The 22,390-nt window shown below is 39.8% G+C and overlaps 1 protein-coding gene and 1 long non-coding RNA gene across 3 annotated transcripts in view; one reads left to right on the top strand and one right to left on the bottom strand.

Annotated features, from left to right (window-relative positions):
- Nucleotides 1–250: 250 nt before the first annotated feature.
- nrp1a (neuropilin 1a) overlaps nucleotides 251–22,390 on the top strand; it is a 70,506-nt gene continuing 48,366 nt past the window's right edge. For both annotated transcript variants that reach the window (XM_086065706.1, XM_086065705.1), the window contains exons 1-3: nucleotides 251–648; nucleotides 1,500–1,902; nucleotides 2,620–2,794. In XM_086065706.1, coding sequence (XP_085921832.1) covers nucleotides 1,836–1,902; nucleotides 2,620–2,794 — 242 coding nt within the window. In that variant the 5' untranslated portion in view covers nucleotides 251–648; nucleotides 1,500–1,835. The remainder of the gene's footprint in view (nucleotides 649–1,499; nucleotides 1,903–2,619; nucleotides 2,795–22,390) is intronic.
- Nucleotides 5,596–8,381, bottom strand: LOC147155713 (uncharacterized). The gene is made up of 3 exons (XR_015091984.1): nucleotides 8,121–8,381; nucleotides 5,754–5,840; nucleotides 5,596–5,671 (listed from the first exon to the last, which is right to left on the bottom strand). It is a non-coding gene; the product is annotated as an uncharacterized LOC147155713 (long non-coding RNA).

Genomic DNA, 22,390 nt, shown 5'->3' with positions numbered 1-22,390 from the left:
AAGAATAAATATCAGAATTAAGTAGAGTAAGTACTTGTAGTAAGACAACTGCAAGAAATTGGCTTCGAATGTGCCCTTCAAACTCCTTCGGGTCAGCGCGCGGGGTTCGATAAACGCATATTGGCTCAAAGAGAAAAGACAGCTGTGTGAACTCACGCCCCCCGCGCGCGTGCGCGCCGACGACCACGCGCATGCACCCGCGTACTCATCTCTCGTAAAAAAGGGGCGTGTGGGGCTGGCAGCCTCTCAAACCCTCGGCGTTTTCCATCAGAGCGGCGGCTGCAGCGGCGGCGCACGCACATACGAGACGCGGACGGGAAGAAAAACTTGCTGTGGATTTATCTGTCGCTTTTATAATATTTGCCTCGAAATAGTGGAACACTTTTGGGTTCGCCGTGCTCAGTTGTTGAGACGAGGGAGCGAGCGAGCGAGCAGAGAACAGCAGCCCGGGAAGCGCAGGCGAATGCGCGGAAGAGAGCGAGGAGTCTTCGGGCATCCGCTGCGCGTCTTTACGCGGAGAAGGAAAATCGGCCAAACTGGCTTATTTCTAAATTAACTTATTTTAAATTGTTTTAAAGAACCACTTTATTTATAGAGACATTCTGAGGCAGGCTCAGCTTGGAAGTGACTGAACTCTCCTGCAGACAGGTGAATATAACATTTTATTTTTATTTTTGAATTAAAAGAATGCGGAGATTTGGTGGCTTTGCGGGCTCTTGAATAATAACTAACTGCTAACTTTCCCTTTTATCTTAATACTCAAAAAACAATCCTAAAAGCATATTACACAATTAATGTGACGATTGCGCACATTATTGAAGCCTTTTAGTCAAATAAATGATAAGCACAAGCCGCCTTTGTTCTTATTTGTGCAGCGTGACCCTAAAAACAGCCTTGGGTTCAATTCCGCTACTGTATCATTTATGCTTCAATTGATTCCCCCTTGAATTTCTGAGTGCTTTTTTTTTTGGTGTCAGTGCTGTGGGGCAAGCTCGCATCGCCTCATCTCGATAACAAGTGTGCGTGCAAATTGTCAAGCACAGAGAATTAAAAAAAAAACGGCATTATTCAAGTTGCAACAAGCGCTTATTGGGGAATTAACTTAATTTATAGAAGTTAGAATCTTATAGATATAGACGAATTCTTTCTATACTTGGAATATTCCTGCAGGAAGTGTAGTGCATATTTCTTCTGGGAAAGAGAAGAGGGGGTGAGGAGAAGGTGGGAAAGGAGAGAAAGAGATGGGGAGGAGAGAAAGGCAAGCGAAAGAATGAGTTAATGGACGAACAGAGCGGCAGCTGCGCTTTTACGCACAAAAAAGGTGCAACACGTAAGCGGGTCAGCCTCAACCTGCAGAGGTGGTCTTTATTGAAGGAGTTCTTCTGTCTAATAGTGTCCTCAACTGGTAGTTTAACTGCTTTTTTTTGATTTGTGAAAAGCGCACAACTTTTGAGTTTGCAACGCATGCTCACCTGCTTAAACGTGTTTCCCCTCCACAGCCGATGATCGCTCCGAGACAACTCATTTGACTAAAAAAAAAAAAAGACGCAAAAAGGAGGACTGGATCGTTTCTTGACACACTGCGCACCTTATTGGCTCCGGTGGCGAGGATATGGCCAACTCCGGGCGAGAGAGAAGAGTGCAGGCAGTTGGTGCGAGAGGAAACAGAAGCTGAATGACAGGATGCCAGCGACCTGAAGCACAAACGCAGCAGCCTCACTACAAGTTATTTTTTTAAATCATTTTTATCATTTTTTTTTTCCAGCCAAGAGGCTTTTGGATGAGTTTATCTGGGATTTTTTCGCTGATTTTATTTTGGGTTTGACGAAACGAGGATGCATTGTGGATTAGTCTTTGTCCTGTTGATGGGATTCCTCTTGGTGGCCAAGGCTTTCAAAAACGGTAAGTGACATCTGATATTTATATAAATAATCCCTTTATGTGTACTCTGCATAGCAACTACTAACCACAATATTTAAAAAATAATAATATTTAGTTTAGCCCCAGTCGCTGGCAAACTCTCACAAGAACCAAAAGTGACTTCTTGATATTATTTGGAATTATAAATATTAGATTTTAAACATCGAAATGTAACACATTTTATTCAAATGTATTTAAATGTTAAAACGTCCGTCCACAGTTACACCTTCATTCAAAGTCGGATTAAAAATAATAATAATAATAAAAATGTATTTTTTTTTATGAGTCACATAATTACAACATTCTTTTTAGGACACTTAGTTAAACAGTTTCTTTAACTTTACAAATTGTTTGCAACACTTTTGTTCATTACACTTAAACAAAAAAAACTTGTTTGCTTACATTAAAACCAAAACACGCTAAATAAATAAATTACTCAGTAACGGAACACCAAATTAACATGGATTAATAAATTGGTTGATTAACATAAACACACGCACACAAGTTTCAGCCCCTGATCCATTCTGCATTACTTTTTTTTATGGGTTAGGGTTTACTTTTCTTATAGTCTGCATACTTGAAGATGTAGACTCAATTCAATCATTCAGCAATAATATCGCGATGTACTGATACAGTCCAGCTGTTTGTTCTCTCTTTCCACACAAGTTGACCTGCAGTTGTCCATTTGACATTTCGCAGACAAATGCGGAGGCAACATCCGAATCTCAAACGCCAACTACCTCACCTCACCCGGGTACCCGCTGTCTTACACGTCCTCTCAGCGCTGTACGTGGGTGATCTCGGCCCCTGGCACCCACCAGCGGATCCTCATCAACTTCAATCCACATTTTGACCTGGAGGATCGGGAGTGCAAGTATGTACTAAGCGAACTGAGAAAACGAAAATGTGTGGTGTAAATTGTACTTTTTTTGGATAAAAGTGGCGTATTGATTTGAGTCTCTTTTGTTTAAGTGGCCTCATTCCTCCCCTCTAACCTTTTATATTGCACGTGAAACTGCGCCATCTGGCGTTCGATGCGTCAGGTCACAAATGTCTCACCCAGCTCTGCGGTTGTGCAATGTGCTCACTTCCTGTCTTTGTGGCACGGAGGAGTCACGTGGTTTTGGGCTAATAAAAGTCGCGTATTGTTGTCAGAGTCGGGGCAGACAAATCATAACTAGAGGGAATTTTAAGTATTAAGTATTAAATACATATTTTTTTCTTGTGAAGTTGGAAGCTCCATGTGATATGTTTGCAAAAAAAAAAATCATCCTTTAGCGCATTCTTGGCGTCATGATAATCAATCGGTCAATCAAATGTATGAAAAAAACAAGTGTAGTCGCGGGGAGTCCCGCTTGCCAGTCTGTTGTCAGATTGATAGTTTGAGCAGATGAAACCAGAGACAGACACTAATGTGATGAGTCGGTGTCATTGTGGGTGCCTGGAGGTGAGCCTTAGCCAGGCAGACTGCCTTTTTTTTTTCTGATTGCCTGTCTAGGTGCATGTGTGTGCGAGCCTCTGCCTCAGCTGTTTGTTTACGCTGCAGGGCTCAAGAGAGTACAGGGCTTTGCTGGATCCTGTTACTGTATCCCCACTCCACCCAAAAACCTGGACCCACTCTCCCTTTGTCCCTCCCTGAATGGCTCCTGTATCTGTTTGCAGTTTTTTTTTTTTTTTTTTTAACCCTAAGATTTTAGTCCCAATTTAACCTACCTTTGATGAATGGTTGGGTGTATTTAAAGACTGGATGCTCCCCGGTTCTTCTTTTGGGTCAGGTTTCTGTATCAGAGGGACTATGAAAGGAGAGGGCGAAGAAGCGACAGGAGGAGTGGGGGGATGCCTGCAACAATGATCATGCTAATCAAATTAGCCAGGAATGAATTTCCTGTGTCTCAACACAGACGGGGGGAAAAAAGGATGTAGTCTGTAAAGGCTCAAGGAAGCTGCAGGATGACAAGAGGGTGGGATTTTAAAGTTGGTCGTTGTTGAATCATTCAGGATTTTGCTGGTCTTTTTTTTCCTTCATCCACTTATTGTACAGACACGTTGAGCGCTAGTGACCTCTTTGTATTAATGTCCCTTTGGAGCTGCGCCTTAAAAATATTGCCAGTGATACCTCAGAAATCCAACGGTCTCACTATTGGGCATTTGCTGACATTTGGGAACAAAAATGTAGGATTTGCTTTCATAAGATGTTAAAAGAATGCACAACTCAAAATTCCTTTTCCGTTATTCTATTATAGGCAGTGTGCATGAAGATGAAAAGTGCACATATCAATGGCATTTGTTTCCTGGGAAAAAAAAGTTGAAGGCCAATTAAGTATCAAAATAATGACATACCCTGTACACTCTAAAAAGAGAATTGTTGAACCAACTAATAAAATTGCTTCAATTGGAAGTTTAATAAATTCATAACTAATTAAACTTAGTATATTCACTTTGGATTAATTTAATACAATCGTGTTTTACCATTTGAAGCAATTTTATTAAGTTAGTCAACAATTCAATTTGTAATCTTGAATTCGTTCAACAATTTTTTTTTTTAGAGTGTACGCTACCATATTCAACATTGTTGCCCCCCTCCCCCCAAAATACTTATTTCACATTGGCATAGGTAAAAAAAAAAAGTGGCGGATTCTCACCAAAATGTATGTGGGCATGTGCAGTCTGAAAATACTAAAATGAAACTCGCAATATATAATTCATTTTATCCCCATAGAGAAAGAACATTATGTCGCCTGTATATACAAAAATTGTGGCTGGTCACCAACATTTATGTGCAAATGGATATAAATACTGTAATCCTAATCTGAATATTGTATATAATAGTGAAACTCACAATATTTTAGATTACATTGACGTAATGTTACCACATTATGTGTATTGTGAGTAAGCTACGTGAGATTGTTAAAAAAAATTGAATAATCGAAATTCTTTTTATTTTGAAATTGCTTCTTTCCCGTTTCACCCTGGAAGCGATTCCATATCCGAATAAATCAGAAGTCGGACAGCATGTCGGATCATTTCCGAGGTTCCACCGTAAATGCAAACAAATATCAAATTTGATACCATGCAGAGATTGCACTGGAAAGCTGGGATGCCCTGACCTCAAAATGGTTCTATTTTTAACCAGATGCTCTGATGTTTCATTTTTAATGGTTTTATAATGGAGCTGTTTCCATGGGCCTTGAGTTCTACTACACATTACTTTCTAACTTGTGTGGTGATCTCACTTTAGTATCAGGCACCCGTTGGTGGTTTTTAAGTTTAGCCTGAAGCTCATATATTTTGTTCCTTTCACAATATGCCAATTTGTCACACGTGGGTGGGTTGTTTTGCGCAATACTGTATAGTTGGTTGTGCTTTTTCAATCTCCGTGTTGCAACTCCATTTACCAAAATCAGCCTTTACAAAATGGACACTGATGAGAGACAGAATGGTGTTCTTATCTGATTGACTGTCAGAGTGGGTGGAGGCAGAGGAGACATGGAGGGTGGTGGGTGGGTGGGTGGGGGGACACAGTGCAAGGTTCAGTGCACATGCTTTGCAATCTAATTAGTGAGCAAATGGAACACACATGCACCACATGTTCCCCAACATGGCCGTTATCAGCAAACCAAACAAGAAGCACTCAAAGTGGTTGCTGGTGGAAAAAAGAAAAGAAAAAAAAAAAAGGCCGGACGCATTGGTGGTGTTGTATGTGCGAGATACCCTCGTCGGGTTTGTTTGGGGAAGTGCACGGGCCTGTATCCTGAGAGGAGGAGGAAAGCACTTCATCACAAAGATAAGGTGACTAAGTGAGCCTTGCGATTCTGAATGCGGAACGTGTTTACCTTTCACGCACTGTTGTAGACTTTCACAGAGCGGAGTTGAAGAGGGCCGACCCTGGCGGGTACTCAAGTTTGAGCCGGAGGCACGGCCTGTGACGGGACAAATATTGGAAGTCGATTTGCTCTTAGAATCAGTAGCATAAGTATGATTCATCTAACAAAAAAAGAGAAAGAAAAATAGAATAACAAGTGAAATGTGTTTCTCATTAAAACAAGAAGCTTTCCCATCCTAGCGAGAAACTTTCTCGTCCCGATGACAAACTGTTATCCTCATGAGAAACGTACTCGTTAGGACGAGAAACCAGACACATTCGAGAAACCTTTCTCATCCTATTGAGAAAGTTTCTCATTAGGACAAGTTTTCTCATCATAACGAGAAACTATTTCATCCAAATAAACGTTCTCATATTTTGAGAAACGTTCTGATATTTTGAGAAACGTTCTGATATTTTGAGAAACTTTTCTCATGTTAATGAGAAAGTTTCTCATTAAAACAAGAAGCTTTCTCATCCTAATGAGAAACTTCATCCAAACAAGAAACTTTCTCGTATTTTGATCAACTTTTCTCATCCTAATGAGAAAGTTTCTTGAAAGTTTCTCGTTAGAACGAAAAAGTTTTCTCATCCTAATGAGAAAGTTTCTCATTAAAACAAGAAGCTTTCTCATCCTAATGAGAAACTTCATCCAAACAAGAAACGTTCTCATATTTTGAGAAACTTCATCCAAACAAGAAACGTTCTCATATTTTGAGAAACTTTTCTCATGTCAATGAGAAAGTTTCTCATTAAAACAAGAAGCTTTCTCATCCTAGTGAGAAACTTCATCCAAACAAGAAACGTTCTCGTATTTTGAGAAACTTTTCTCATCCTAATGAGAAAGTTTCTTGAAAGTTTCTCGTTAGAACGAAAAAGTTTTCTCATCCTAATGAGAAACTTCATCCAAACAAGAAACATTCTCGTATTTTGAGAAACCTTTCTCATGTCAATGAGAACGTTTCTTGAAAGTTTCTCGTTAGAATGAAAACATATTCTCATCCTAATGAGAAACTTCATCCAAACAAGAAACGTTCTCGTATTTTGAGAAACTTTTCTCATCCTAATGAGAAACTTTCTCATACTAATTAGAAACGTTCTTGTTGTAACAAGCAAGTTGGCTCATTTGAATGAGAACATTTCTCGTTAGAATGAGAAATGCCTTTACCTAGAAGCTTATTTAGCAGACTACAAGACTTCAGAAAGAGAAACAAGAAACTTTCAAGAAACTTTTCTCATCCTTAGAAAGTTTCTCACAAGTTTCTCATCAGAACGAGAAAGTTTACTTATCATAATGAGAAACTTTTTGATCTTAACGAGAAACTCTTTCATGCTAACGAGAAACTTTCTCATACTAATTAGAAACGTTCTTGCTGTAACAAGCAAGTTTTCTCATTTGAATGAGAAAATTCTTCTTTAGAATGAGTAACGCCGTGTCCTGCGAGCAAATTTATTTCACACTTCAGAAAGAGAAACGAGAAACTTAAGAGAAGTTTTTCTCATCCTACTGAGAAAGTTTCCCAAAAGTTTCTCGTTAGAAAGAAAGGATTTTCTTGTCCTAAACATTTCACTTTCTCTCCCCCCATGTCACTTTAGGGTCTCTGTAATACTTGTCTGTACTTGGCGATATAAACATTGGCTTTTTCAACTGTACATCTGAGAATAAATGTTTATTGTTCAAGGAGACTCTAAAGAGTGATTTAACTAAAAAAAAAAAAAACAAAAAAAAACAGAACAGTTGTTTTTTAAGCATTCTTTTCTGTTTTAATGTGTAACCGAGGCAAAACCTTCAATCGTCCATCTGTAGCTGCAGGCTGTTCTCGCCATCTCACTACCCCCCCCCCCCCCCCCCCCGCTGACTCATGGAGGAGAAGGAGCTTTCAATACATATGATCCTGGCAGTCCTTATGAATCATTGATAACATCACATTTGCTGACCGTTCCGAAAAACGTGTCTTGTAAAATCAATCCAAGACAGACAGTCAGTCAGTCAGTCTATGTTGCAGCACGTGTTTTATCAAAGGTTTGAGGGACTTGAGGGTTTTCTGGATTCCATGGAGAAGAATTCCAAGAGAACTGTCGAGAGGGGGGATGGACGAGATATATGGTGGAGTGCTACTATGCAAGCCGAGTTATTTCAAGAATGCCTTCTCAAGCAGCCTTTTGTGTAGGTGAAAGAACGAAAGCATCCCGCCTCACCACGCTTCAAAATCTGCCGCAGCCCCCCTGCCTTCAGGTGACCGTAACTCAAAGCTTGGAAGGCACTTCTTTCCTTTAATGAATTGTAGTCTTCCTTTTACTCTGGCTCCCCCCCCACCCCGCCTCCCTACCGACTCACCTCTCCCGCCGGGTTGCTCCTGTGGAGCTGCTCGGCCTGCTGGGAAGGCAAACATTCTCTGCTGTGCGCCCTTCTCCAGCAGTCAACCTGCCCCTTCCTGGTATTCCGGACCAGGTTTGGACTCCAAAGCTCAGGAAAGAGGAGAGGGCAGGCTATGACTGTACCCGGGATCTATTGTTAGATCTTCCTTTGACATTTGAAATCCGACTGACAAAGAGTGCCACCTGTTACTGAGAAGTGAGAGGAAAGGACGGAACTATTTACCCCTCCACCTGAATACCACAGAAAGTCCATGATAAAGAGCGGTGGACCTGCACAGCTGTAACTTCCCGTGATAGTCCGAAAGCTCCTCCCTCTCCCCTCCTCCAAACTCTCTTACCCCCCGCCCCCGCCCCCCTGCAATCCCACCAGAGCGGGGCAGTGGACTGTGCGGTCATTTATCAACTTTTGTGATGGTGGTGGTGACTTAAAAAAAAACATGTTTGGTTACTCCTGAAGCTAAAGAGTACGCTGCAATATTGCTACGGTACTTTTCCTACTTAGTATATTTCTATTAGCAAAAGCAAGTAGATCAGATTGTCGGAAAGCTCTGATAATGATCCTGATCATTTGAATCAGGTGTGTCGGAGAAGGGAAACATCTAAAACAGGGGTGTCCAAAACTAGTTCACAAGGGTTGCGATCCTACATGTTTTAGTATCATTTGAATCAAGTGTGTTGGAGGAGGGAAACATCTAAAACAGTTACTGTACTTGACTCAAGTGATCAAGTCTTGACCATTTGAATCAGGTGCATTGGAAGAGGGAAACTTCTTAAACAGGGTGTCCAAATCCAGTTCTTGAGGTCCTCTATCCTGTTTTAGATCTCTCCCGCATCCAACACACCTGATTCAAATGATCAGCTCACCTGCAAGCTTTACCAGAAGTCTGATAAGGAGCCTGATCATTTGAATCAAGTGCGTTGGAAGAGGGAAACTTCTAAAACAGGGTATCCAAATCCAGTTCTTGAGGTCCTCTATCCTCTTTTAGATCTCTCCCGCATCCAACACACCTGATTCAAATGATCAGCTCATCTGCAAGCTTTACCAGAAGTCTGATAAAGAGCCTGATCATTTGAATCAGGTGTGTTGGAGGAGGAAAACATCTAAAACAGGGTTGTCCAAATCCAGTTCTCAAGGGCTATTATCCTACATTTTTAAGATGTGTCCTTCCTCAAGAAATGTAAAACATGCAGAATAGTGGCCCTCAAGGACTATATCATACACCCCTATACAACATAACTTTTTCTATACTGTTATGCATTTTACAATAAATTATTCAGTTTCAGTTCTGAATTCACCAAAACTCACATCAATGTTTGGAACCCGATAATCATTTTTTATATAATTTTTTTTTTATTTCAGCCAAGGAAGAAATAAGAGGGAACAATAAATGAAACAATGGGCAATTCTGAGCAACCTTGCTGTAACTGCCTTCTCTGAATTCAGTTGTCATCCTTTACTTCTCTTCAGAGAGAAAGGCATCCATGCAGCGGGGAGTCCAAAATGGAGCTGCAATTGACAAAATAAAATGCGTTGGGTGGCAACACTTCTCCTAATGACCGCCTACCACAAAAGTGTCCCAAATTATGCACCTGGTATTTTGCACACCAATAGACCACTGCAGTTGATCACAATGGAAATCAAATTGCATCTAAAATTGCACTGAAGCGTCAGCAAGAGCGAGCAATCTACTTTGAACACTTGTTGTTTTGCGCCTCCCAACAATTATTGCAAACATGTTTTGTCAACATGGCAAAACTTCATCTTGATTCCCACGACTTCATGCCAAAATCAAGCCGTTAACAAGGCTAGGTGAGCCATTTGAAGGCAAATGAAAGCCACTCTGCTTACAAATGTTAAGTGTTCACCTTATCAATTAACCAGAGGCGAGAGAAGAGTCCGGCATACAGAAAGACGATTGACCTTCAGTCTCATTACTCTCTTTCTTCATCACTTTTAAACATTAAAAGGTTACTCCCTGGCTAATAAGCAGGATTAAAGCAGGCTCCTGCACATGTGCGATAGAAAGCAGTGCGAATGACCGCGGGTGTTTTTTTTTTTTTGTAATCTGCTGGTGAAGTGTTTCACCTTGGCTTTGACTTGGAAGGGCAACCTGATTGAAAAGCTTTTTCCGGCTGTGGCATCTGCCATCCTCCCCGCTGCCCTGTCGCCACTTTGATTCATGCACAACCGGACCACAAGCGGGAGGTGAGCCACTCTACCTCGCAGCGGGAGGGAGATGCACTTCACAGCGGAAGAATATAGGAAAAGGAGGGGAGTGAAAAGGAACGGGACAAGGGGGCAGTGTTCATAAATAACCTGCTGGATTTTAAGTCCGCCTCTTTGGTTGTTCCTCGCGATGTCGGGTGTCGCGGCACATGTTTGCTCGGGATGGAATGTTGCTCAGATGTCAGGACGCTGTTGATTTATTTTTTCTTCTTCTTTCATCTTTCGAGACTTCTTTCCAACTCCTAACCGATCCAGGCCACCTTACTTGGAAGTCTCTTTCTGGAAAACAAAAACTGCTCTCTCAATTGCTTCGACGTTTCTACAAAAAGAACCATAGCTAGAAAATCATGTTTGAATGCATTTTTTTATTGAAATGAATACATTTTTCTTGACAAGTCAGCTGGGATAGGCTCCGCTTCCCCACAATCCTGAACAGGATAAGCAGTGAAGAAAAGGAGGATCAAGTTCAGGATCAAGAGAGTTTCAAGTTCATTTACAGACAGTGACGATAGTTCGGTTCCCATCCACCGATTTATATTCGAAATTTTAAGAAATGTGAAAATAAAACAGAATGGAAACGCTACAAATTCGAAAAAGGGCCAAAAATGTGCAAAAACAATTTTACGCTTAGTGGGGATGGATTTTGAAGCGTATCGAAAAAAGGAAAATGCCAATTTTGGCTATGGAAACAGGTTTTGCTAATAACCGCTGGCAAGACCGCCAACGTCGCACGTTTTGACCAGATATTACGTCACACGGGTATGTTTGCGGGGACGACGAATCCGAAATCTTTTTGGAATTAATTAAAGAAGCGAATATTAATGCTATTTTAGATGGAAAACAGCAAAGAAACGCTACGGTTTATCTAGAATTACAAAAGCAAACTCATACGATGTCATCGCACGGCGCAGTCGCTTCCTGGTCTTCTTCTTCTTTTAAATTACTGGTGGATCACATCTCTATGGTGTATACCGCCACCTACAGCGGTGGAGTCCCCTCAATATTCGCAAAAGAAGAACAGATGGAAACGGGCATGTCCGTTTAGCGGCTGGAAAACCGACTTATGTTCACATGCAGTCAATAACACTTTCACAAGCCGAATATTGCTGATATTCAGGTTTTGAAAGTTTATGTAAACGCGCAAAATCCCGAATTTGCTCTTAATCCTTTCTAACCTGAATACTTCTTCATATAAATGCGTATCAGAGAACGGAACGCTATTTCCAAGGAATTATAGTCTACAGAACAGGAACTACTGCTACTACGGCGGCCATCTTGCGATGCCACTCGCCAAGCAGGCCTAACTTGAATACATTGATTTCTCCGCGATGTTTTCACATTATTTTCTGTATCCATGGTGAAATATATACACACATATATATGTGGGATAAAGAGGAAACTGACTACATGAATATAATGGCTTTTTATTGTGGAAAGTTAAGTCATTCACTCCCAACCATTTTCACTGAAGCAACCCACTTCACTCCCGGCTGTTTTACGGGATTTTGCAAGGTCCACTGAATATTGTGTTCTATTGCTATAAAAAAAAACATGGAACCTACCAAAATAAGATTAGAGTCTCTTCTTCTTCTTTCATCAGGAAAGAAAAGTATATTTCAATTAGTATTTAGCATTAGAATATAGATAAATTTCATCATTATTCACAAATCTGTTTAAAGCCCAGGGGAAAAACTTTTTTTGCAACATGGCCCTGGTTGATCTCTTATACTCTGCTGTCACCTGCTTTTTTTGGAACAACTACCATTACTTTAAGCGTCCTCATCAGGTCAGAAGCTGCATCAAAGCCTTCTGTATGCGCTAGCGTAACAAAAGCATAGAAAATGTATGAATATGTTTTTGGGACCATGGCAATATTTCAAATAGAACGTTTTTTGGAAGCAAATGAGTTAAAAACAGAAATGACATCTATTTGTGCAATGTTGCCCGCTTGTCGCGGCTTAGATCCGGACACGTGTACAGCAGAAACTATGGCCACTCCACAGTCTCATATGTAACTACTGTATATATTCCTTATATTTTTACAAACATAATAAATATTAATATGTAAGCTCGTAGTCCACTCACACATGTAAATAAACGGGTTATCACGAATATTTCAGAAAACGGAATTTTGACCTTACCCATGTATTGACTTCATGTAAATGTAGCGTAGTGTAATGTGTCACTGTCAAGGCTTGCCTGACTTGTTTTGCCCAGTAATCTAAGCGTATTTGCATCTTGTGATTTTGATTGATGCAGGGCTTGTGCTAAGTCTCCTTTTTGTTGCACTGTGCTTAAACAGATCTACAAAAGGGGTCTCAACAACTACAGGACGCTTTATTCAAAGAATTAACTCGATCCCATGAGGGCATTTGAATGAAATATAGTTTGTTTGCAGTGGGTAAGAGAGTTGCTAGGTAGGAAGTTAAGCCCGAGACCCTCAGGGTCATTTTAGGTAACTGTGTTTTCCCACAGCGGGCTTCAAATTGCTGGTGGTTGTCCACCACTCAACGTGGCGTGATTCGGCCACAGGACAAGCAGACAGTGATTGATGGGGCGCTTGCTTGCTGCGCTCTGATTGAGTTGGAGCCACTCACAATCTCTCGCTTTGTTTGCTCTTTGCTTGATCTCGCCTCACTTAAGTGGCTCTTTTTTTTCCTTTTTTTTTCATTCACTGTTTTGTGTCACAGCTTTATGTCTTTTGTTGGACAGCAGTAATTGTTGGGGGGAAAAGGAGTGTAAATGCATTTGAGAAACATTTCACTGCATTGTCTCTATTGTCCCACCCATCTATGCAAACATTAAGAAAAATAGGCAATTCATGTACCGGTAGTTTAAATTGCTAACCTAAATATTTTCAGTTCAAAGGGACACGACACAATAACGGTACAAATCTATGCACCATATGAACCAGCAATATCCTGTTCCTGCATCAAGGTTATTGTACTGTTTATACCCACAATCAATCCCAAAACAAGGCTTTTTCTCAGGGTCTGAACACAATCTACCTCACTCTCAGCCAAGGCTGTGTGTCCGACGACATGACCCGGTCACACAGCAACATGCCCAGACTGATCTCTGACACCCTCGCCGTCATCACCTCCATCTTTCTTTTGGGCATTTAGCTGCTTATTTTAAGAAGAAGACAAGCTTTGTTTGGGCCGTTTGCCCTTTTGGTAATGAAAATGCAAAAAAGAAAAAAAAGGACTAGATCTCTAAATGCTGCCACTTATAATAAAATAACTATGATAGAGCACTTATATTTTTATCAATATATGAAAATAAAACCCATCCATGATATACTGGTATCTCAATGTATCTCTTTGCCAATGTTTGTAACCAAAGAAAAACAACTCTTGGAAACTTGTGAATCATTGCAATTCCATTATAAATTGTAACACCTAAAGTAGGTGCGAGGGGTCTTGAACTGGAAAATCTTTTTTATTTCAAAATTGCGAGTGCATTAAACCGAACCGAATCGATCGTATGTATTGCATCTTCTTTTTTAAGAGATTAGAGATCATCTTCAAAAACAAGAACTGTGGCCTTATCGCAAGATGATGACTGGAATATTTTGCTATTGAACTTTTTAAGCTTTGACGATTACAACTTTCAGTGCTGAAGTCAAACATGTCTACATTATTATCTGCATGATGATTTGTATCCATGACTGCTTTGACGTTGCTGTTGTGTATACCCCTCCCCTTTAGAACAGCAATCGCTATGTAACTAGCAAATATTCAATAAAAATAGAGGGAATGGCAAAGTGTGTCCACAGCGCGATAAGAGACTGTACTGGGGACATCTCTTTCCGTTCTCCTAGCAAGCAAAAATAATTTAAACCTCTTGTCTTCCTTTCTGTTTGGTTGTTTAATGTTAAATGTTCTATGCTGCCTGAACCTGACATCCGCGTCTTTACAGACGGTGCTTCTCAGTCCAAATATTTTTTCAAAGCTTTGTATCATAAAGCACTTGCTGAAAATGCGGAAGCACTTGTCGAAAGGTGGGCATCTATCTGTCAATGACGGGCCGACGTAACGACGGAAGTGTCTACCTCCTGTGAAGCAGTTTAACTTCCTTCGATTGGCCAACTACTCCATAAAAATATGAATATTTGATGCTGTGTCAATATTGTCTGACAAGATAATGATACAATGCATTCTCTACTGCTCAGTAGAAACAGGGCAGTGAAAAGACGGCCGTTTTTGTTTGATCTTTTCTTCCTTCTCAAGCTACGCCTTCACTATCGCTCACCAGCTCACTCAAAAATTCGGTTTTCCTTTTAAGGGACCCAAACCCACCCACATCACAACTCTTTTCTCCTTCCTGCCCATTGTGACAGTCGAGAGCGATTTGAACAGCACCCAACAGCTTTTACTTCGGGTTGACCTCAGTTTCAACTCGCCTCCTCCCCATCCTCGCCTCCTCTCTCGCATCTCCGGCCCACTTTGAATGTCGTGCGCTCCTCGCAGCTCATTAACCGCCCAGCGTCGCTCGCTTGTACAAGCAGAAAGTCTCACATGGATGATCTGATGCGCGTGTCTTTTGGTTTGTGTCGTCTTATGCGATTTCTTTTACAGTGTAGATTACTGGGTTCATTTAAGTTGAGGACTGTATCCTTTTTCAAGCGAGCGACACCTCCACACTTGTTTGATTTCTATGATAATCTTGTGCCGTTCCTCATGCAAATCATCCCATTAAAATGTGATCGTCATACTCGTGTAAATAATATCACTGCTTTCAAATCATGTAGACTTTTGTGATGCTCAGTGAAGGACATGAATCCATGACAGAACAAAGGCAGAAGGAACAAAACCTGTTCAATACAGGACATACAGTAATAACCTCGATGTGCCGTTTGGCGCCCATCTTTTGCCCTGGTTTGCTTTACCCTTGACCTCTCATCGCTGCCGCAATGGCGGATCTTCTGGGTCACGTCACCGACCCCTGAGGTGAACTCTCTCTTTGCTCACCTCTGCCGGCTCCTCTCTCCTTTGCAATCAGAGATCCTTTCAAATGTCAAGGTGGGACAAATGGGAACGATTCCCGCCCGTAATGGCCCACAGAGATGAAGGGGTTCTCTCTCTCTCTCTCTCTCTCTCTCTCTCTCTCTGTCTCTCTCTCTCTGTCTCTCTCTCTCTGTCTCTGTCTGTCTCTCCCAAATGCACATTAATAGGCTTTTTCTTTCCCGTATATACAAAAGAGACTCTTCGTTTGCAAAAGTATGCTTTCAAGGTTCAATTTAACCATCCACAGAGTGAAGCAATTTATTTCCCAAAGCACGCTTTAAACGGCAAAGTATATTAAATGTGCATATTCCACTTTAGCCTTTTTGCATAAACTTTTATTATGCTATTAAATTTGTGACAATAGACAACAAAACTTGAGGGATACCGTCATTTGTAATTATGAATAATTATGAATAACGCACGCGACTTTTTTTTCCTCTGTACTTGTGTATAATTCGGTCCTCCAATTTGCTGGTATCCTTTATTATTAGAGTGACTAATGATTGTAAACATACCAATAAAGTGCTTTTAAATCCAGGTTAAAAAATAAGCTCCTTTCCTATACCATATTATTAAGTTTTTGTTTTTTTTAATACTTGTTTTAGACCTTACATAGCAATGCATAATTGTGCTTTAGACCATCTGCTGCAATAGCAAGCGATCTCAACCCACATGCGTAGTGTGAACAGGCACTGAGTCAAGAAAAAGAAAAAAAGCCGCCTCGAAGCAAACAACAAACTTCTCATGTATCTAAATGAAGGATTATTCTGTATATTGTATACGGAGGGGGTAAATGTAATAATAGAGTCTAAATAGCCAGATTCATTCATGTGATTGTTGTTGTCTACGGATCACACGACAGTGTCATTTAGAAAACTAATAGATGGAGGCTGGCAACTTCCATCAGTGGTAATGATGATTGCAGTTTAGGAATACGCTTAGGCCACAAAACCAGAAACATCGGCAGCTAAAAATGTGTCCCAAGCGAGTGTGGCCATATTGGGGGTGTCAAAGCCAAAGAGGAACCGCTTGATGGGTACAGCTGGGCTTTTGAGGCCAGAGAATTTTCCCCTTTCTTATCTTTCCAACCATCCCTGTGGCAATGGAGTGGCGAGAGAAGTAATCACGCCCTTTTTCCCCTCACTGACGAGGAACCACGACTGAAAACACATCAGCTCTGATTGGCGGGTGTTTTATCCTGCTGTGTTGCTTTGCCACAACCGAATACTTCAACTTTGATTTGGGGGCAGATTATGGTGTGGCCACATAGAAGTGTTTTCCCTTTACTGGGCAAGGAATCACATATGTACAACATATGCGTGAAAACAACAGAACCAATACCGATACCAATACCAAGTACTGATACCACTAGTACTTTTGATACATAATAACCCCCCCCCTAAAAAAATGGCAGATAATTTTAAAGAAAGACTCCAATATAGCACTTTTTCTTAAAAAATGACTATTCTCTTTTTCTTTCTTTTTTTTCTAGTTCCTGATCGTAAGTATTGATCCCTTTCAATAAGGATGGTTATTGGCCCAATTCCAATACCCAGGGCTGGACTGGCACAAATAATCAGCCTTGGCATTTTGACTTTGGCCCGCCGGCCCAGCCCGATTCCTGACCACCCTTGGCTACCACGTAGCTCTACCACTAATGTTTATTGATTCAGTTTGCTATTGATATTGTAAATGGATTATGGGCTGCTCCTTCTAAATTGTGGGCCGGTATTTTCAGGTGAAATGGAGGACGATAATAATTGAATAGTACCACATCTGCCCCAAAAGACGCCGGCCCACCGGGCATCTGCCCTTTGCGCCAGATGGCCAGTCCAGCCCTGCCAATACCTGGTATCAAAACTCACTCATCCCTACTGAAAACCATCAATAAACAAGTTCTACGCTACCTTTGTTATATCCGATATGTGCAAAAAGTCAATATTTATATTGACGACAATATACAATAGAAGCATTGTGAGTCATTGAAAATAATGAAACACAAAATATGAGTCGTATTTTAGCTAAATGTGTATAAAGTCAAAGTAAACATATTGTGCATTATGTAAATGCTCCTTAGCTGCATTTCGATATTTGGACCTCATTAAGTCTACCTGATGTTGCCTGCTGAGGAGTGTATTTTGTCCCAGGGGACATTATATTCCAGCTCAAAGAAACAGAGCTGAGGTCGGTTTTCGAGTGAAGGGTAATGACTGTCATATGCGAAACAGATTTACATGGAAGGGAAAGTTGAGAAGAAAGACCATTTTATTTAAGCCGGGATCAAAACATGGAAAAAGCACCTCAGCGATCATCTTGTACAACCGTTAATGATGTTGTGACTGTGCCCCCAGTGACAGTTTGTAAGCATGTGGGCCCAACTTTCCTGACAGCTGACAAAAGCTCATTTTCCCTTTTTAAGTCCTCTGGGGCCTCCCAGACCTGCAAATCAGTTGCTGAGGCGCGTTCCCCCTATCTTGCCCTGAGATGTTTGAACATGTTGTAGGTGACATGTTTTCATACAACAACCTTTAGAGGAGGACAGCTGCAGAAAGAGAAATGTCAGAGAACGCAGCGTGGATCTAATTTGGGGGTTTCCATAACATGTTTGAGCTTTTCGAGGCTGATTAAGAAATGTAGCTTCCAAATGTTGTCACAAAAAAGCACTTCAAGTAGGGAGACTGGGGCTAGTTATATCACTTTTTATACCTTTATATATTTCTTGGAATAAATACATCATATATAAACATGTATACCAGATTAAATACCAAACTCTTAGGTATATTTTTTGTATTCATGTCATTTTCATACTTTGTATCAGTGCAGAGTTATAAGCCATGTGACATGTTGCCCCACCAATGGGTAAGTTGTCACACTATATGGGTAAAATGTCTCATTGGATTTTTCAACTAATAAAACAAGGACAACATTTTCCTTGTTCTCCTCTTTTTCTTTGTTTGTTTTTACAGCCAGATAAATTATTTATCATTGATCTTGAAAATGTACCAGTCATTCAGCAAACTTTAACATAAAATATTATGAAGTGGATTAAAGTATTTTGGGACTGCTGGCATATAGGTCATAGCGCTGATAGTTTTGCTCCCCTTAAACTGGAAATTTGAGATTAAATTGAATAAATAAATAAATTGATAACAGCATTTCAATTAATGGATGGACGGTTCATCATGAAACCTAAACCTGTCCTGACATTCGGGCATACTTTAATTCCGACAACTGCAAAATCCAATTTTAAACAATGAAACAAAACCTGGCAAACTAATTTCCTCACTCTTCAGACTCATCCTCTGAAGAACAATTCTGGCATACATAAACAGAGTTGCCAAAGGTGCATTTTTCATTGACCCATTCTTTGCATATGTGACAACAAACCTCAAAATGACTGAGGCAAGTTGTCCCAAACTACCATGTTGGCTAATACTTTCTCTGGTTACCTTAAAGTTATCTTAAAACAGAACAGTGACTGGGGCATGACAAGATGTCTGTATCTCTCCTATAAAGGATCCACATGATTTGATGCTAGAATTTGTCTATGAACAACGCCTGTTTCAAAATATATGAAATTATTTATTTTTATTTTTACTTTGTGTTGTGCAAAACCGATAACTGGCACTCAAGTCAGCTCATAATGTGCTATTCTCTTGTCAGACAGTACACAGCCCCTAACCATTTATACGAAGAAAACTAGTATTACAATTTTTCGTTGCGCCCTCTGGTGGAGAAGAAAATGGCAATGTGACAACTTGCCTGTGAGTCTCCCTACATTTATAGCCAGCCTGTCGACAGACTACAGTATATTTCCACGGGAAAAGTGCACGCAATATAAATGTTGGAGTGTCAAGCTAAGGGTTTGTTGCCTTCTTTTTTAGCTTTGTGAAGAGCTACTAATGTTCTTGTCCAATGCTAGCCAATTGCTTTCTCTCTGTGCCTGGAGAAAGACGGCAGGCTAATACATTTGAGCCGGTGAAGCGAAGGTTGTACAGAATTACTTTCACCCCCTTTCCCCTCCGAACACACCCTCCTTTTTCATTTTAATTTCCCCGTTGGATTGACAAACCATTTTCACTATTAGCGCTGTGTGTGCACGCACGTGTGTGTGTAGCTCCAGAGCAGACAAGACAAATAAATAGGTGCAATGTTCACACCTTAATTATATTGTCGCGAGGCATAAGAACAACATCCACCGCAATGATATGACGCGAAATGACACCACAAAGGCCCCGAGAGGCAGAATCCAACTTTAACTTGACAGGTGAGGGCATTCATGACAAGCTAACCCTAAAACTGAGGGGCCTTTTGGGATTTAAAACCAGCCTGTGTTTCCTTTACGATTATAGATAAGAGACTGATACATGACCTCTGTCATTTCTAAAGACTCTCAAGTTTTGAAATAAATCCTCACAGGTGTAATCGGCACTAGAATAGACAGGAGAGGCTTTTCAGAGGTGTTAAACTGCCCCACCAAGCAATTTTACCATAATGCCTTCCAGATGATAAGAGTCTAAATGGATTTGCATTAGCACAGGGAGTGTGGAGTCACTGATGCGGAACTACTCGAGGTCTGGCTGACGCTCCACTCATCAAGGCCTAATAAAGACTCTTTTTTTTTTTCATGCTTTTTGGCATTGCATACACATAGTGCAGCAAGCACTACAAAAAAAAAATCTCTCTTTGCGTTATTCACATTGTGTCACTTTTCCCAGCACCATCTGAATTGATCATAAAAACATGATATGGCTGATTAAAAATGCAATCTTTTCCTGGAGAGAAAAGAGAGACTTCGCAAACAGGGTAAATAAAAACATTTTAAATAAATAAATAAATAAGAAATTTAACATTTAAAATAATAACTCATTCAAGCATGTGGCATAAAATCCTTGTATCTCTTTTTTTTTCCAAGCTAAGAAACTTGGGGCGCTACTTAGCGAACCGCCAGGCTTCCCGTTCTTTTCTCCATTTGTTGGTCATTTTTTTATGTTTCTGACTCTGATTTATGGCAAATATCTGTGGAAAAAAAGGGACGCTTAAGAATTACACTGGGAAACAATTTTGACGAAAAAAAAAAACAGTTCAGTTACATTTGTGCTGATTAAAACTAAAATAGGCATGCTGATTCCAAAATTGCAGTCAGTTTTTTTTTCTGGCCTATCAAGTTTTTTCTCCACAGATGAGCAAATTTCCATTGATTAGCTGTAGAAAGACTGTAGTAAGAAGAGCTGATTAAGATTGGACTTATCTAAATCTACGTGGCAACTTGTTTGTGCAGTCAAAATTGAGAGGTGCGTGCAGATCCCAATAGGTCCATACTATCAATATCTGACAAATACAAAACTAGCATAGCAATTATAAGGATTAGTGCTGGCTTTTCTCTTAACCTTGTAATGATTAGAATACTGTTGTAAGTTCTATTTTATTCAGTTTATTTTAGTTCTCAAAGCTTAATTGTTTTGTGTTTTTTTTACATACATACACATTTATTTCCTTCTTTTTTCTTTTTCTTTTTTTAGAAAATCTCAAAAACTTGTCATGCTAGAGAAAAATCATCAAAGATCAGTTATGGATCCCGTGCCCAAAAATGAGTTTAAGACAGCCGTCAGATCTAACTCAAGAAAAATTATGTTCCCCACTATTATCAGTCAAGATTTGGTGCTTTGATTAGGAAATATAATTTAAACTAATTAAACCAGCAAACTTGTAGCACCTGCATCCGAGAAAGTAACAAGCATCATTACCCCAAAACGATTCCTTTATTTCAGGAGATCCTTTAAAAGGAAACTCCCAATCCATTAAACCGCATTACTGGGAGAATAACATTGTAAACACCATGTGAGCCTAGTAATCTTTTTATTGCGTTGCACTTGATAAAGAAGCTGAAACAAAGTAGTTCTTGTTAAAGTTGCACGAGCGAAAAAAAAGTTCCCACAGCTGGTGGGAAACAAAGAGCATGCAGACGTTTTAAGGCAGGAAGCAGGAAGAAAGAATAAAAATACGCAAATGCCTTGGCGCTTTAAAAAAAAGAAATAGATCTTCTGTCATGTCAGTTGTAAATCACCTCAGGAGAGTAACAATAAAAGGAGTGGAATGTTATGTTGAAAACTTTACAGTGGATCCTTTTTAGTTATCTACATTTTCTGTCAACAGACTTCAATCTGACTGACAATAATGAATTGTTTTGTGGAAAAATTTGCTACTAGTGCTTAATACAGAGATATTTTGGGTTTAAAAATGTTGTGGTCACATTGTATATCATCTCAGTACACTCACAGAGATATTTAAGCCTAACTTAAGTAATTTTTTTACATGACATCCCCATTTACTTTTTTTGACAATTTCAACACAAACCTACCAAATAAACCTTATATGATACATATTCATTATTCTAATAAAGCCTATTTATTTGAACTGCATAATCCTCAGGTTTATGTATTCAGTATCAATAAAATATAATTACTCTAAATGAATAATAATGAGAGTATTTATTGAAAATACATAAATATTTTGTTTGAATTGCATAATAATCAGGTTGCCTATACACAATAAATAGCATATCATTGCTGCTAAGTGAAAAACACTTATGTCCATTTTTTTTCATTTTTTACATTTTTATGTTTTCGGAATGCAACTGAATGCAGACATCCTAAAAACATAAAAACAATTTTTTTTTAAGGAATTATACTTTATTAATACTAAATACATAAACCTGAGGAGTATGCATTTATTAGAATAATGAACATGTATCATATAAGGTTTATTTGGTAGGTTTGTGTTAAAATTATCAAAACAAAAAAAAAGTAAATGGGAATGTATGTAAAAAAAATTACATACATCTTAAAAGTTAGGCTTCAATATTTCTGTAAGTGTATGATGCAGTGCAAATCTTCATGACTGCAAAGTAGTGCGCCACTAAAAAATGCCTATCGATCCATCATCGCTTATCTTCACTAGGGTCTCGGGTATACTTCAGCCTATCCCAGATGA

The sequence above is a fragment of the Leptonotus elevatus genome, chromosome 21 (assembly GCF_054856555.1).
Source record: "Leptonotus elevatus isolate MCC_2025b chromosome 21, RoL_Lele_1.0, whole genome shotgun sequence".
Lineage (NCBI taxonomy): Eukaryota > Metazoa > Chordata > Actinopteri > Syngnathiformes > Syngnathidae > Leptonotus > Leptonotus elevatus.
This window is presented reverse-complemented; position numbering and strand designations above follow the sequence as displayed.